Source organism: Equus przewalskii, chromosome 23 (genome assembly GCF_037783145.1).
Source record: "Equus przewalskii isolate Varuska chromosome 23, EquPr2, whole genome shotgun sequence".
Lineage (NCBI taxonomy): Eukaryota > Metazoa > Chordata > Mammalia > Perissodactyla > Equidae > Equus > Equus przewalskii.
Window position 1 is genome coordinate 9,761,499 of NC_091853.1, and position 15,092 is coordinate 9,776,590.

General features: G+C 48.5%; 1 protein-coding gene across 5 annotated transcripts in view; it reads right to left on the reverse strand.

The window, feature by feature from the left end:
* TNR (tenascin R) overlaps positions 1–15,092 on the reverse strand; it is a 405,138-nt gene that overhangs the window by 46,758 nt on the left and 343,288 nt on the right. For all 5 annotated transcript variants that reach the window (XM_070590958.1, XM_070590959.1, XM_070590956.1 and 2 more), the window contains 2 exons: positions 12,721–12,906; positions 909–998 (listed from right to left, as the gene is read on the reverse strand). In XM_070590958.1, the coding sequence (XP_070447059.1) occupies positions 909–998; positions 12,721–12,906 (276 nt within the window). The remainder of the gene's footprint in view (positions 1–908; positions 999–12,720; positions 12,907–15,092) is intronic.

Below are 15,092 nucleotides of genomic sequence, written 5' to 3' on the forward strand. Positions count from 1 at the left end.
CATACAGACCGACAATCTGCAGAAAGACATTAGCAGCCCTAACACCTCTGGAAAATAGCCACCTCTGGGACAAAGCTGGCTGCTGATTTTTAAGCTCTCTGCATTCATTTTCTCCAAGCCTTACTCAGCAAGCCGACCAGGGCAAAACAGGAGCCACCATCAAGGAGGGATATGCCATTCCTGGAAACAATAGCAACCCGTGTTCCTGAGACCATTTTGACTGACCTGGCCATGACTGTGTAGGCAACTAGATCTGAGGACTCCTGGGGACTTATGTCCATGTGGTTCTCCAGAGAGGTTGTCTATGCTAGACTGAGCCTTGGGACAGAGATTGGCTCAAGATTCCCAGTCCAGTGCAGGGTGCTTGTACCTAAGGTACTAGAGTGACTTTGAGATTTATCCAGGGTCTGGAAGCAAAAGTGCTGGATCCAGAGCAGCAAGGGTCTCAAGGGGACTTTTCCATTGCCCTTAGATTTAATGGGCTCCTTCCAAGTCTAGGCCTTCATCCCTGTGGCCTTTCTGAGGGCTTCTGTCATGCACAGTGAGGGATACCACATTCTGCCTGCTGTGTGGTGGTCTAAAAGAAATATGATGTGCTATGACATCAACCTATCTGGGATTGTCCACCTCCGTTCTGCACAGCTGTGGGCAGCCCTTCAGACCACGGACACCATGCACACATCTGTGGGGAAGAGGGTGGGACTCCATCCTGTGTGTCGGATGTTGGAGGTCAGGCAGAAGGCATCAAAGAGCTGCAGGTAGATGTTGTGCCTAGGTGGATAACTGTCACCTGGAACCTGTTATCTAGGGGGCATTGCCTTCTGACCAGTCCTTACAGGACAAGCCTCCATGGCTCCTCGGGCTTACAGAGTATCCGGGTCTTCTTCCTCACCGATCCGCCTACTCACCAGTCCTGGCGTTCATGGTGGCTGGCACACTTTGCTGTGAGTTCATGACGGCAGATATTCCAACTCCATACTCAGTGCCAGGTACCAGATCTGTTGGTTGATGCAGAAACAAACATTATTCCATGTGTGTGTCAGGGGTGGGAAAGGCTGAAAGGAGGGAAGCAAATGACCCTAGACTCCTGTTCAGATCTTGTGTTTAGTCCTTCCTGAATGAACTGATCAGGGCAGAGCCTCCTTCTTGCTGCTGGTCTCCTCAGGCAGACAGTGAGGCTGCCCTTGTCAGTGACCTCCAGAAGGGTGCTTTCCTGTGGAAGGTCTCCCTCTGGTACTTAGAGTCTCAGGTTGGCTACAGCTGGGGAAGGGATTTCTTGCTTAAGCTGTGAATGGGGAGAGTATATAACGGAGAGGAACTATGTGGACAGGGGCCTTTAAAGCATTTCTTAAAGCTTGTGTATAAGGACCAAGCTGCACCTTTTCTAGATGGGGACTGAGGCCGTGTGGGGACTCCTGGGTCCCTTCTAGGGAGCAACACTGGAAGGACTTTCTCTCTGAGCACAGGGCTGTCAGGCCTTTAGTGTGGGGCATGCAGAAGCCCTGTTGCTGTGGGATCCCACCAAGATCAGTAATTCAGGCCCCAGGATGTTTAAAGCTAAGGATTCAATTTTAGAATGACTTCTGGGGGACTCTGAGAAGATGCAGAAAATGCAAAAATGGTCCAACTTACAGGTATAAGTCTCTCCGGAGCAATCCTTTGGGACTTCAATGCAAAGGATGGCTGGGAGCCTCCCAGAATATCTGGAATTAACTGGGGTGTCTCCCTACCCTCTCCCACATTAATTTTCAGACTAACTGGTTTGACTGGAGTATTAATTTCTATTGCTGCTGTAACAAATTACCACGACATACTGGCTCTAAACAACACAAATCCTTATTTTACGGTTCAGGAGGTCTGAGGTCTAAAATGGTTCAGCAGGGCTGCATTCTTTCTGGAGCCTTTAGGAGGAAATACATTTCTTTGTCTTTCCCAGCTTCTAGAGGCTGCCTGCATCCCTTGGCTTGCGGCCCCTTAATCCATCTTTAAGGCCAGCAGCATAGCATTTTCCAATCTGTTTTTCTGTCTGACCTCTGCTTCCATCATCCCATCTTCTACTCTGACTCTGATCTCTCTGCATCCTTCTTATAAGGACCCTTATGATTACATTGGCCCCACCTGGATAGCACAGGTAATCTCCCCATCTCAACATCCTTAACTTACTCACATCTACAGTTTCTCTTTTGCTATGTAAGATGACACAGTCACACATGCCAGGGATCAAAATGGGGGTATTTTGGGGGGCCGTTATTCTGAGCATCAAACCAGCATCCAACTCACCCTCACTTATTAGGAGTAGGATTACAGAAAAATGCAACAAGAGCAAATCCTCACCGGTGGGGGCCCCCTGGTCAGTCTGAGTCCTTTTGGTAGGTTCTGTGTGGGGCTCCGTGTGGCCCTGTCAGAGCTACGGCCAATGATCACGCTGTTCTGCATTAGGATAACATTTGCTCTTTTCAAAATACATGAAGTGTTTTGACCTCCATCTGCATTAGCTCCCTGTGACTATTGTGACAAATGACCATAGACAGAGTGGCTAAAAACAGCAGAAATTTATTCTCTCAGAGTTCTGGTGTCTGGTGGCCAAATCAAGGCGCGAGGAGGGCCCTGCTCCTCCTGAAGGCTCTAAGAGGAGATCCTTCCTTCGCCTCTTCTTAGCGTCTGTGGTTGCCAGCAGTCTCTGGTTTCCCTTGACCTGCAGCTGCACTCCAGTCTCTGCCTCTGTTGTCCCACGGTGTCTCAGTCAGCTTGGGCTGGTGTAACAAACTGCCGCAGAAGGCGTGGCTTACACAATAAACATCATTCCTCACGGTTCTGAGGCCAAGAAGTCCAAGATCGAGGCACCAGCAGGTTTCACGTCTGGTGAGACTCCATTTCCTGGTTCTTAGATGGCCGTCTTCTCATGTGGCGGAAAAAGTGAGAGAACTCTCCAGAGCCTCTTATAAGAGCACTAATCCCACTCACAAGGGCTCCATCCTTACTGACCAAATCATCTCCCAAAGGCCCATCTCCTAATATCATCACATTGGGAATGAGGATTTCAAAATATGAATTTGGGGAGGACACAAACATTCAGTCCATAACACGTGGTATTCTCCCTGTGTGTCTGTGTCTCTTCTTCTTATAAAGACATGGGTCATATTGAATTTGGGGGCCTGCCCTGATCAAGTATGACCTCACCTTAACTTGATTTCATCTGTAAAGACCCTATTTCCAAATAAGGTCACATTCACAGGTTCCAGGTAGACATGATTTTTTGGGGGGACATTATTCAAACAGGTACACCGTCTTTTTACAAAAAGAAACTAAGGAAAAGAGTAAGTCTGTGACCAGCTGGAAATGACACTCTGGCTTCTGGCTTCAGGGTTCAGGGCTTTTAAGAGGACTGGAATGTCCCACCCCTCCTCTCATTTCATCCCCTCCCCAGAGCAGCTGTGAATTCTCTGGGATCCCTGAGGTAAGAGGAAGGATTTTGATAGGAAATGCACTGAGCAACTTTTCCTTAGCAAACGGTCTGGTTTAGTGAAGGGGAAGGCTGCGAGAGGCCCCTGTACCCCCTCCTCAGTATGGCGTCACTGCAGCCTGTGCAATAAGTCCCTCGTGCTTGAGTATGGCAGAACCTACCAGGCCTTACCGACCAGGTTCCCTGGCAGGAATGCATTAGAATCAGGCTACTTTTTCCTTTCTCTCACCAGTTCCATCCATGCCTAATTCTTAGTTCTTTCTTTCTCTAAAGCGCCAATACCAGTAGAGGTGAACTTTGAAGTCTGACAGACTTTGAGGTCGCCATACTTACGTTAATATTCATGCTCGGCCACTTTCTACCTGTGAAACATTGATTACTTAACATCTTTGAGCTTCAGTTTCTGGAGAATGGGAAGAATCACAGGATCTGTCTCAGAGGGTCATTGTGAGGATTAGATGAATCAATGTGTATAAAGCACAGCCTCTGGCCCCTCGTGATAGTAGCCGATATTATTATTCCCTTGCTCAGAGAACTATTCCAGGATTTTGAGTCCTTTTGTTGCGTGCCCCAGGCAGGTGCAGATCAGTCCTCAGGACACCTGTTGTTGGTTTGCTGATGCTTAGCCTGTCAGCTCTGATGAAACCAGTGAGTCAGGGAGTCCAGGTGTCAGCGAGGAGCTGTCCCATGGCTGGCCTGAGTACCTGTTGCTAGATTGAGTGTGTGATTGCAACGCCCCCAGATCCGCCTGAAGCCCGCATTTATCTCCGTCAGGATGTGCTCTGAGTCCCAGGTACATCCTTGGTTGGAGAAATTAGATTACCTTTGGGACATAAACCACTTCTCTCAGGCACCTGATTGAGACCTTCAATTGCCTATAATGAAGTAGGAATTCTCCGACGAAGATGAAAGATGACAGATCGAGGGAGTAAGACAGAAATTATATGTTGCCAAACGGATCTAACATGTAACGTTTTCATCTGAGTTTCTTATTTATGAAGCTTAAATGAAATGTTCAATAATTTACAATGGAATCATCTTCTCCCAGAAAACCGCAGAGCAGAATTTAAAGAGTACCGTCTTCCCAGGCTTTCTGTCTAGGGGATGGGGAAGTGGGACTCGCTTATAAGCTCCTGCCTGCTGCTTGCCTTTGATTTTCAGCAGCTCTTTTCCTGTGCTACAAGTGAAATGTTGCTCTTTGCCAGTAGGTAAAATACAGTTCTGCCGGAAGAGAAAATGTGTATCCAAGGCACATCTAGCACACTTATATATCAGCACTCCGAGGCCGCCTGGGGAGTTCTCACTTTTTAAAGATCCCACTGCTCTCTATTAATGCTCCCTTTATCTTTCCATCCAACTCCTGCAAGTGGTAACATGTAAGTGTGGTAACATATAAGGTGGTAACATATAAGGGCTCAGTTCCCTTTCTTAACAGTAGCTCAGAAAATTCGTCCCTTAGGAGACCACCACTCTCCATCCCTTATAGAACTTCCTTTGTTCAACTTGGAGCTTGATGCTTTTCTGAGCCCTTTCACTGCACACCCATTCTTTTCTGAGCTCCCAAAGCACACAGTTCATTCACTCAATGGGTATCACGGAGGGACTCCATTGTGTCAGGCACAAGGCCATGTCCGGGGGATACTGGGGTGAGCTGAGTGGACATCACCCTTGTCCTTAATGAGATAACAAGACATCTGTACTAAAGAAGGAAATAAATTATTTATTGAGCATCCATAAGAAGCCAAGCACTGAGCTACACGAAATAGGTACTCTAGAAGAAGACAGGGAGGGAAGAAAGGAGGGATAAAAATTGAAGGAGAATTTTTGAGTGACTGATGGTCAAGAGTACTATTGTTAACTATAGTTTCTTAGAGATTTGTCCATGTTATCTCATTTAATGCCCCTGTAGCTCTGCCAGGAGGACATTACTGACAAGCAAACAGAGGCTCAGAGAAGTTCATTCCTTGACCAAAGCCACAAAGCTAATATGTGATAAAACTGGGTGTGGAGCACAAGTCCTTTGTTCTTTCCGACACATCCTAGCATGGTCCCCATCCCTAACGGTCTTACAGGCCAGTTGAGGGGAGTGGAGCAAGCACATTGGAATTCGGCCCTACACCAGGGGCAGATGGTTAAGAAGACCATTTCAGAGGAGGGGTGAGATCAGCATGGGCTAGAGTAAGCCAGAGAAGTCTTTCTAGAAAAGGGGCTTGAGTTGAGCCTTGAGAGCCAGCCAAGACCAGAAAAAGTTGGGGGAAGGAGATACAGAGTTCTCTGGTGGTCAGGATGGGGCACGGTGAGCAGGAAGAGAACAATTAGGCCTGGAGAGTAAGAGGGGCTAGTGAATTCTCACCTGCACTTCAAGGACCGTGGGTGATAAAGGCAGAATGAGTCACTTGCCCCTGTTTAAGAGACCTGTCCTTCATGCTTCCTGCTGCTGGTGGGCAAGGAGTGGGAGGAGGAGGCCCGTGAAGCTGAGATTGCTGTCTCTTGCCAGCAAAAACATGAATAAGACACTTGGGGTCTGCAGGCTGGGTTGAGTTCAGGTGGACATGCAGAAATATGGACTCTTTCCATCTTTAAATCCCTACACACATCACCCAAATGCCTGTGAAGCTCATGTCTACCAAACTGGGGTTAGGGATTTGCTTGGTCCCAGTGCATCAGGAACCTCCCTTCAAAGGGTGGGAAAAACTGAGGACCCTGTCCCCAAGGAGCTTGTGGTCAATCTCTTAGCTTTAATAGCAATTATGTGATTTTAGTTTTATTGTTAGTTTTCACGGCAGTCTCCTCACTAGACTCTTAGGTCTTTGAGTCAAGAGATTTGATTTTTTCAATGTTTTAATTCAGTATGTAGCATAGTGAAAAAAATCTATTCATACAGCATGGCGGAGCATTGTTGGGAGTGTTGGGAAGACTTCCAAAGAGGATATCTGTGAACGGGGCTTTGAGGGCTCAGGGGACATTGGTTGGGGAAGGGGCATCACAGGCAGAGGGCACAACACGTGCAAAGGCAGATCGGGTAAAATAAGTCATGAAAACCAGGGACCTAATGGAGGGTGCCTCTTAGGGAAATTTGCCAGCAGTAGATTTGGGTCCCAGGGGTTTCATAGATGGGGAGATATTTGGAGACAGAGGATCACCTGGAACCCCTGAAATCATACCAGATAAGCAACAGTCTACTTCTTATCGTAATGGAGACCTGAGTTCCCAGGCTCCCCATTCTTATCTTCTTGGGTAATGGTAGTTGCTCCTTCAGGTTCCCTGAATGAGTCAGGCGTTGGAGGACATCTCCTTGCTTTTGGAGTATGGATGATATGAGAGCATCAAGAGAAGCAACTGATTCTGTGCTGACTTTAAGGGAGGGACTGAGCCCACAAACCTCAGGTGCAACTTTCTCGTTGCTGGTGAGATTAATGAGAAGCACGGCTCATCATCCTTGTCCTACAGGAACATCCGTCTCTGGTCTTTACTGAACAAACACTGCCTGCTGAAGAAGCCAAAGCAGAAGATGAAAATTCCCCACCTGGCTTTCCTCCTGGCCTTGCCCCAGCCCTTTAACACAAATGGGGGGACAGACACCCTTATGTGCCAGCTCTGTGGGGAGGAGGGGTATGGAAGCCTCTGCCCTTTCTTTCTCTCTTCTGCCTGGGTCTCTGCAGCCCATTCCCCACTTTCTGGCCCCTGGAAGGTGGTACCTTGTTCAGAGGGTGTCTTACCAAAGTGACCACTTGGGGTCACTGTGACTTCGCCCAAAGGAGGCAGAGCACGGTCTGGCTCTGGCCCCAGGCCCATTGCCCGATTCCTCCTCTCAGAGGAGCCTGCAGGGCGTTGAAGGTCTGGCACCACGTCTGGTGTTTGTGCCCTGGCACGCCAGGGAGTGCAGACAGGGTGAAGTGAACATCGAGTGCCTTGGTCAGCGCCGAGTTGCCAGCTGGACTCCTCCGGAGTCCCAGATTTCTTCATGGAAAATCCTCCTGTGGACAAGCACATCTCCTGCCTTTGCCCCTCAAGGAGCCCACCTTCTCACCACCAGACCCCCTTCTGACACCTGAGGAGAAAATGTGGGGTTTGGTGTGGGACTCTGTTCCATGTCCACAGCAACCAGAGGCTTTGAAGGGGGCACCTTGCACGGCCTGAGTGAGGTGTGCTTGCAGACGTCAGCCTTGTGCGTGTGAGACTGTGTGTGTGAGCGAGTGGGTGTGTCATGTGTGGCTGGCTGTAGGTCTTTGTTTTCTTGCAATCCTACTTTGTATCGTGATGTCTGTAGGAATCTTCAAGGCCCTGGGTTTCTCAAGCCCTGTTGATGATTTTTCTGATTAGCAGCTTGCTGACTGGAGAGCCACGTCATCATAGAGCAGAGAGAGGCAGCTGGTTGGGACACGGTGTCAGGAGGCACCCAGGCAGGGCTGTGCAGTGGGTGACGGAGGCAATGAATGGGCCCCGGAGGGCGGGGTGAGAGCCCCCTGCTCACATGGCCATATGGGCCACTTTTTTTGCCTTTCTCCCTGGCCACAGAGGCCCTCAAGTGTGGGCTCCTGTTCATGACGGAAGACCAGCAAGAGGGTGTGGATGGCTGAGGACAAACCCCTCTCCCCTCTGGGCAAAACACTGCAGCCACAGGCCTTTCCGATGACAGGTTAGAGGAGTCACCTCAGACACAGAGGCCAGAGCAATGTCTATAATTTGCATGGGTCCCAGGCAGGGTTTTTTGACCAAATCCCAGTCAAGGAAGGAGAATTTCCTTCTTTCCTTCTCTCTCTCCCTCCCTCACTTCCTCCTTCCTACTCTCCTCCAGGAGTTTTCTATGTGGTTTGTTGTTTTTCATTGCCACCCAGAAAATAGACTGGTGGTGCCTGTCCCTGGTAAGTGCTGCCAAGTTCTAACCTAACCTTGATGAGCCTGTAACGTATACAACACTTGGGGACTCCTTGGGGACTCCGGGCATGGTACACAGGCCAAGCAGACGTCATCTGGGCTGAGAGGCTGAGCCTAAAAAAAGACTTATCATTAAGGACACAGAAGCCACCAGAGTAGAAAAAGAAAACAACCATTGCAGACACTGAGTCTGTTGTTCAGAAACGAATTCATACTTCAGAGGGAATTCACTGGGCATTGCCTAGAGAGAATCATGGAAAAGAAATGTTTGGTATTTTGTGCCCCAGCCTGGCCTCTGTGTTGCAAAAGGTGAGGTATGTGCACTGGGAAGCTGGGAGGGGAGTGCTTGGGAGAGCCTGCATTCCGCAGGCAAAAGTAAATGGTGCCTGTGGAGACAAGGGCTTGTGCAGGAAAAAGCCAACACAGATGCCATAGGACTTGAAGGGTTAGAGTCAGCTGTGAGAACACGGGGGATGCAAACTTATTCCAGGGAGAGGCCAGGTTGCCACGGATCCAGGTCTGACCTTTGTGGGGATTAAAAACAATGAAAGGTCCATCCTAAGTCCTTACTTATATAGATATCTGTGATTTCATTTAATCCTCACAACAACCCTGCGGGGTAGACATGATGGCCTTCAGACCAGGAAGCCGAAGCACAGGAAATTTAAGAAATTGCCCAAGGATGCATATCTATGAAGTTGGTCTCAAACCCAAGTGGGCAACTTCAGAAGCTATGCTTTAAATGAGCACTTCTCACCCATTAATGTACACAAATCACCTGGGGTTTTCTAAAACGCAGGCTCTGAGATGGTAGATCTGCGGGGCAGAGGGCTCTGACATCTCTGGGGAGGAGGGTGCCCTTGCTGCTGGTCCCCACACCCCGCTTTGAGAAGCAAGGTTCTCCACTCTGTGCCAAACCTGTTACAGCAAGTTGTCCTAAACCATCCGTTAGTTCACAGCCTCCTCCTCCTTCAGCCTCATCACCAGCCACAGGTGGAGTAGTTTGCTACGTTAGAAGCACTGCCTTAAACTCGCTAGAGACTGATTCGTTAAAGCCTCATCATGACGCTATGAGGGAAGAGGGGTCATTATTCTTCCACAGATGATGAAAGGTTCAGTAGATGGCCCCAAATCACACAGGAAGTGGCCGTGCCTGGATACAGGGTCCAAAGTCCTGGCTCTTAACATGTTTGCAGAGCAAAGCATTCAGATAAAACCGGGGCAAGAGAGAATGGGATCTTCTGCTAGAAGTCCCAATTTTTTTTCTTTTTTAAAATTGAGATATAATTGACATATATAATATATTAGTTTCAGGTGCACAACAATGATTTGTTATTTATACATATTACAAAACAACCATCACAATAAGTTTAGTTAACATCTGTCACCACACATAGTTACACATTTTTCTCTTGGGATGAGAATGTTAAGATGCAGTCTCTTAGCAGCTTTCAGAGGTACAATGCAGTATTATTAACTACAGTCCCCACGCTGTACATTCCATCCTCAGGACTTATTTATTTTATAACTGGAAGTTTGTGCCTTTTGACCATCTTCACCCATTTTGCCCACCCCCACCCCCACCCCCACCTCTGGTAACCACCCATCTGTTCTCTGTATCTGAGTTCCCCAATTATTTTTGACTAGGCGACAGGGAGGCTGGCGATGGGGAGGGTCTTTCTGGTGAGGGTGGACCAGCTGCAGGTGACCCTGGGATGCCCGTCCCACCCACGGCCAGGGTCTTGTTTTATATATGCAAACAAACAACTTGCTTGAAACCAGAAAAAAGAACAGACTTTGGAGGCTGAAAAACTCTCTTCTTTAGTGTCCAAGTTGGAGAGTGAGAGAGAAAATACAACTCTTTAGAGCTGGGATCAAACTTCTCCCTCCCTCCTTCTGCCTGCCTTCCTTCACGGTCCTTCCTTCTCTTCCCCCAGATGCCACAGCAGGAGAGCCAACCATCCTTGTAATTTGCATCTCAGCAAGCACAGACATACTTGATTTCCTTACATGCCTATAATCCCTTCTTAAGTCACATAAAGCTATTTGTCTTTATAAATCTCCCCAGCGGTGAGCTCCCTGGGACAATTATGTGTAATATATACTTACAGTTTTATTTCATAAGCCCAACTCTAACCAAAAAATTGGCCTGAGTAAGCCCACTCCTCAATAATAATTTTCCATTCCTTGTGAGTCTGCAGCATTTAAGTTTTGACTGGCCTTTACGTTTGACTTCTTTAGTTGGAGCAGCCATGGCTGAGAGGCTTTGGGTGGGACTCAGAACTGCCTTTGAATCACAGCCATGCCCCTTGCTAGCTTTGCGAACGTAGGCAAGTTTCCAAACTCTCTGAGCCTCCATTTCCTCATCCACAGAATGGGGATGCTAACATGCCTCACAAAGTTGTTGTGAAGATTAAATGAGCTGTAACTATGTGAAGGTGCCTGGAATAGGACAGATGATCAATGAGTCTTCTCCTTTCTGGGTAGTGGAAAATAATAGCTAGGATGTGACTGGGTTCTTCCCTCTGTCTCTCCTGATTTTATGGTGCATGCTCTATCTGAACAACTAGCCGTCATCTTTGTAAAATTGCTAATTGCCAGATCAGCCTGCGGCTCCAGGCAGGGATGGGCTGCCCTTAGAATCAGATCCCTCCTGTATCATTTTAGTTTTTTTTGTTTAGCTTAATTTTTGTGAATGTCTCCAGCTCACTGTAAAGGCCCTCATGCCAGCTGGTCTGTTCCTGCTATGTTTAATTCACCCCCAATAACCTGCTTGGTCAGCATATCTCTCCATCTCTTGCTGTGTTTTCAGGAGTGCATCTGTCTGGAAAAAGCATTTATTATATTTACTTTAACTGGCCTCATTTGGCAAGGCCGTCTGGGATTTCAGTTCAGGAGGAAAACAGCTTTGATTACACCGCCCTTGTTTACTGTGTGCACTCTTCGCTGTGTGTCCCTTGTCTAGAAAGACAGCAAATGCTTTTGCAGGAAGCCAAGACGCAAGTTAGACCAAGTGTCTCTCTGTGAGCGCGTTGGCAGCCCCTGGTCCATGGCTGCTTTGCGTAGTCTCCTTCGTCTGAAAACCATGCCCCCATTTCTAGTCATCTACCTCTCAGTGAAGTCCAGCAGGTAGATTTTCCTGAATAGCTGTGTCTAAGGCCCCAGGAAGAGCACTGGCTGGATCCCACAGTGCCATGGGGACAGGGAATGCTCCCCAGCCAAGTGTCATGGTGACCTAGGGCATTGTCTTAGCCCAGACCACCGTTATCTCTCTGGTTGATTCTATCACAGCCTCCTGACCAATCTCTGCCTCTGGCCTTGCCTTCCTCCCATCCATTCTCCACACTGCAGCTGCACAAATCTAGTCATTACATCACCTTATTTAAAATTCTTCAATGATTCCTCATTGCTCTCAAGAATGAACTCAAACTCTTTATAGGGTGTATGAGGCATGACCAGACTCTCACCTTTTCACTGGCCTTTTGTAGTCTATGCCCTAGTCGTAGTGAACTTTTGCAGTTTCTTCCATTCATTCATTCATTCATTCAACCATTGATTATCTAGGAAGATGTACATGCTAGACGCCGTGCTGGACACTGGGGTGTCAGTGATGAGCAATAACCAATATGATCCACCTTTCACAGAGTTTTAGGTCTAGGGTGGAGATGACAATCGAATAATCCCACCCACAAGTGTCCAGTGGTAGCTTGAGGAGTGCTATGAAGTGAGTGGCAACCAGCGAGGTGAGGCTGCCCGACAAGATGACCTGACCTCATCTGGGAACCAGACGGGCTCCCTGAGAAGTGGCAAGTGAACTGAGATCTGAAAAGGAGGCAGACACAACTGGGTGAAGAGGGAGGTGGGAGCGCCTGACAGGCAGCGAGAGCAGCATGTGCCAAGCCTTGTGGCAGGAGGAAAAGGTGTTTGAGGAGCCGAGAGAAGCAGACCTGTGGGTCTGGAGCACAGGGAGCACAGGGGACATGGGAGGGAGGGGAGATGGGAGAAGATGGCAGGGGAGCCAGGACCGCAGTGTGGGCTGCGCTGAGGGTAACGGTTTCTCCCAGGAGCAATGGAAGTCCCCGAGATGTGTGCACAATGGGACAGCATAAATAGAAAAGATCACTCTTGGGTGAAGAGGAGGTTAGAGGAGGGCAGGAGAGAGTGTGGGGAGGTTACTCAGAAGTGAAGACAGGACATGATCGTAGCTTAGACCAGGTGGTGGCAGTACAATGAAGGCAGTAGACAAACGTGGTAGGTACTTGAGAGATTAAATCAGTGGGGTTTGGCAATGGCTGGATGTGGGGTGGATGGGCTGGGGAGAGAGCTGTCAGGGTTTGCACTCAGGAACTGAGGTGGCCCAGGAGCCAGGGCTCACTCACCTGTGAGGGTGGCTCTGGAGGTTGGGCCGATGCTCTTGGGAACCAGCAGCTCGTGGTACTGCTCGCCTGCCAGGGTGCTGTACACAACCTTGTACCCCTGAACCTCTGCTTCGCTGTTGTCCCATTCAAGGTCAAGGCTGGTTGCCGTGCGGGAACCAACCCGCAGGTTCTTGGGGGCGTCGATCTCTAAAAACAGTCAGACATCACCAACATCACACAGGACAATGTGCATTTGTCGTGCATCTTGAACCTTAACAGACTTTGGGGCAAGGGCTCACACCTCCTGACCCTCCACCCTACATGAGTGAGCCCCGGGGCTGCCACTGAGCTGTGGGTCAGCCAGGTTGGTCAGGACTCAGTTCCTGCGCAGGTTGGAGAGTTTGACTTGGAGTTAAATACGAACACACTTCACACTTTCCCTATTTCCATTCAGGAGTTCCAGTGGTGTTCTAGAAATTTTAAAATGAACCAGTTAGTATCATAAACTTGAAACTAAGCGAGGGAAACCCGAATAGGAGAAAATCACAGACGGCGTCCAAAGGATTAAGATGGAATAGAGTGATGTCAAATTGACCACCAAGCAGAAAGAAGAGAGCTGACTGTGAAATGTTGAAGTGTAAGCTGTCGTCCCCTGGGTTCACCTGTGGAACACTGCTGAAAGTTCTGCAGGTTAGAAAATTAAGTCCGTACAGAGGATGTGATGGAGTGCAAAGAATGTGGGCCTGGGAGTCCGGCCTCGGTTTGAGCCTCAGCTCTGCCACTTATTGTAATGGGACCATGGGCAAGTCCTTTCACATCCCTGGGACTCGATGGACACATCTGTAAAATGGGCAAATAATACTGACACTTCAGCTTGTTGTATAGCTTAGACACAATGCATATGAAGTGCGCGGCGTGGTTCCTGGTGCAAAAATAGGTGCCCAAGCCCTGGGCTGGCTTCCTGTTGCCTCTGAAGTTCTTCCTGAGTTCCAACAACTTGCCACCCCCAATGCTTGCTCTCTGGGGTTCCAAGAATTCCCATGCAATGAAAAGAACACTGACATTGGGGTCTCTCTCACAATCCTGGGGGCTAATTTTCTCTCCCAGGACTGATTATCTCCTCAGGCTTATTTGGGCAGAAACAACATAAACAACTGGCAGGGGAATAAGGTGCTGTCTTGAAAAACTGCCACTAAGAAGTTCTAAATAGGTCTTGTCTTTGACACTTGAATTTAAGTCTGGAGTGGCCCGGCCATTTGTTCTGAGAAAACCTCATGAGGACTGCTTTAATTTGCAAATGCCAGGCATGTACCCACCAATTGTTCTTTTCAGAAGATGGGGATGCTGTGAATCAATCTGAGTGCAGCTGCTTCAGAGTGAGAAGTGTTCTGTTTAGTGATGTAAATTGGATGAATCTTTTAGCAGATTTATGTCTCTGCAGCTTACTTTTCTGAGAAGTGTTTCCTTACTCGATGTGGCTGTAGCATGCCGGATACTGTGCGTTCTTGACATGCTGTGTGTTGTGTGTGTTATTTTTCCAGCAGTTGGAGGGAGAGAGGAGCATGGATGCAGAGGCAGGCAGGAGGAGTGTCCTGGACTGCAGGCCAATACAGTGCATGCAAGAGGAGAGGCTGGGCCAAGGGGCTGGGCTGAGCTTGGGGTGTGCGGCCTGAATGGAACTGGAGCAAAAAGAAGTTAGGATGAGGGTTCAGACTGAGTCTTGTACTACTCACAGTGCCCTTCACAGTGGAAAATCCCAGACCTTGGAAACTATGGTTTTTCTTTTCTTTTTTTGGCCTTAAGGGCTATGCCCTGTGGATAGGGGGCAGTGTTTTCTCTGAAGGGACCAGATATTGCAATGTCAGTGATGCCAAAAGGAGGTCAGTTCTGGGAATGAGGGTTTGGGTGGTGAGTCTTAGGACTGGGGTGGGGTAAAATGGTTTGCTCCCCTGGGTCTTGAAGCCTGCCCTCTAGGAGAGGCCACCGAAGGCCACTCCTGTAGGTGGCTGTGTGTCTCTGCAACATGTCAGCGGGCCAGGGGCAAAGCAGTCCACTATAGACCGTCCTACATGTCATCCATTTCACTTCTCGGGAGAGTACTCACGATTGAAATGATCCTGCATGCTTCTTTTCTTCTTGCTTGTCCAGTTTTCCTCACTGGAAAGTAACTCACATGAACTGAGATCTTGTCTAGCTTGTTTTTTCTGTGCCTAGAGTGGTGCTTGTCACCTACTGGGTGTTCAGTAAGTACATGGGAAGTGACGGAATGCATATTGTCAGTTCTTTGTCTTGTCAGTTACCTCAAAACCCTTAGAAAAGTCTTGCTAAATATTTCAGCTGTGGGGCTCTGAGGATGCTTAGGGTAAGGTGATGAGGAAAAGGAACAGCTTTGA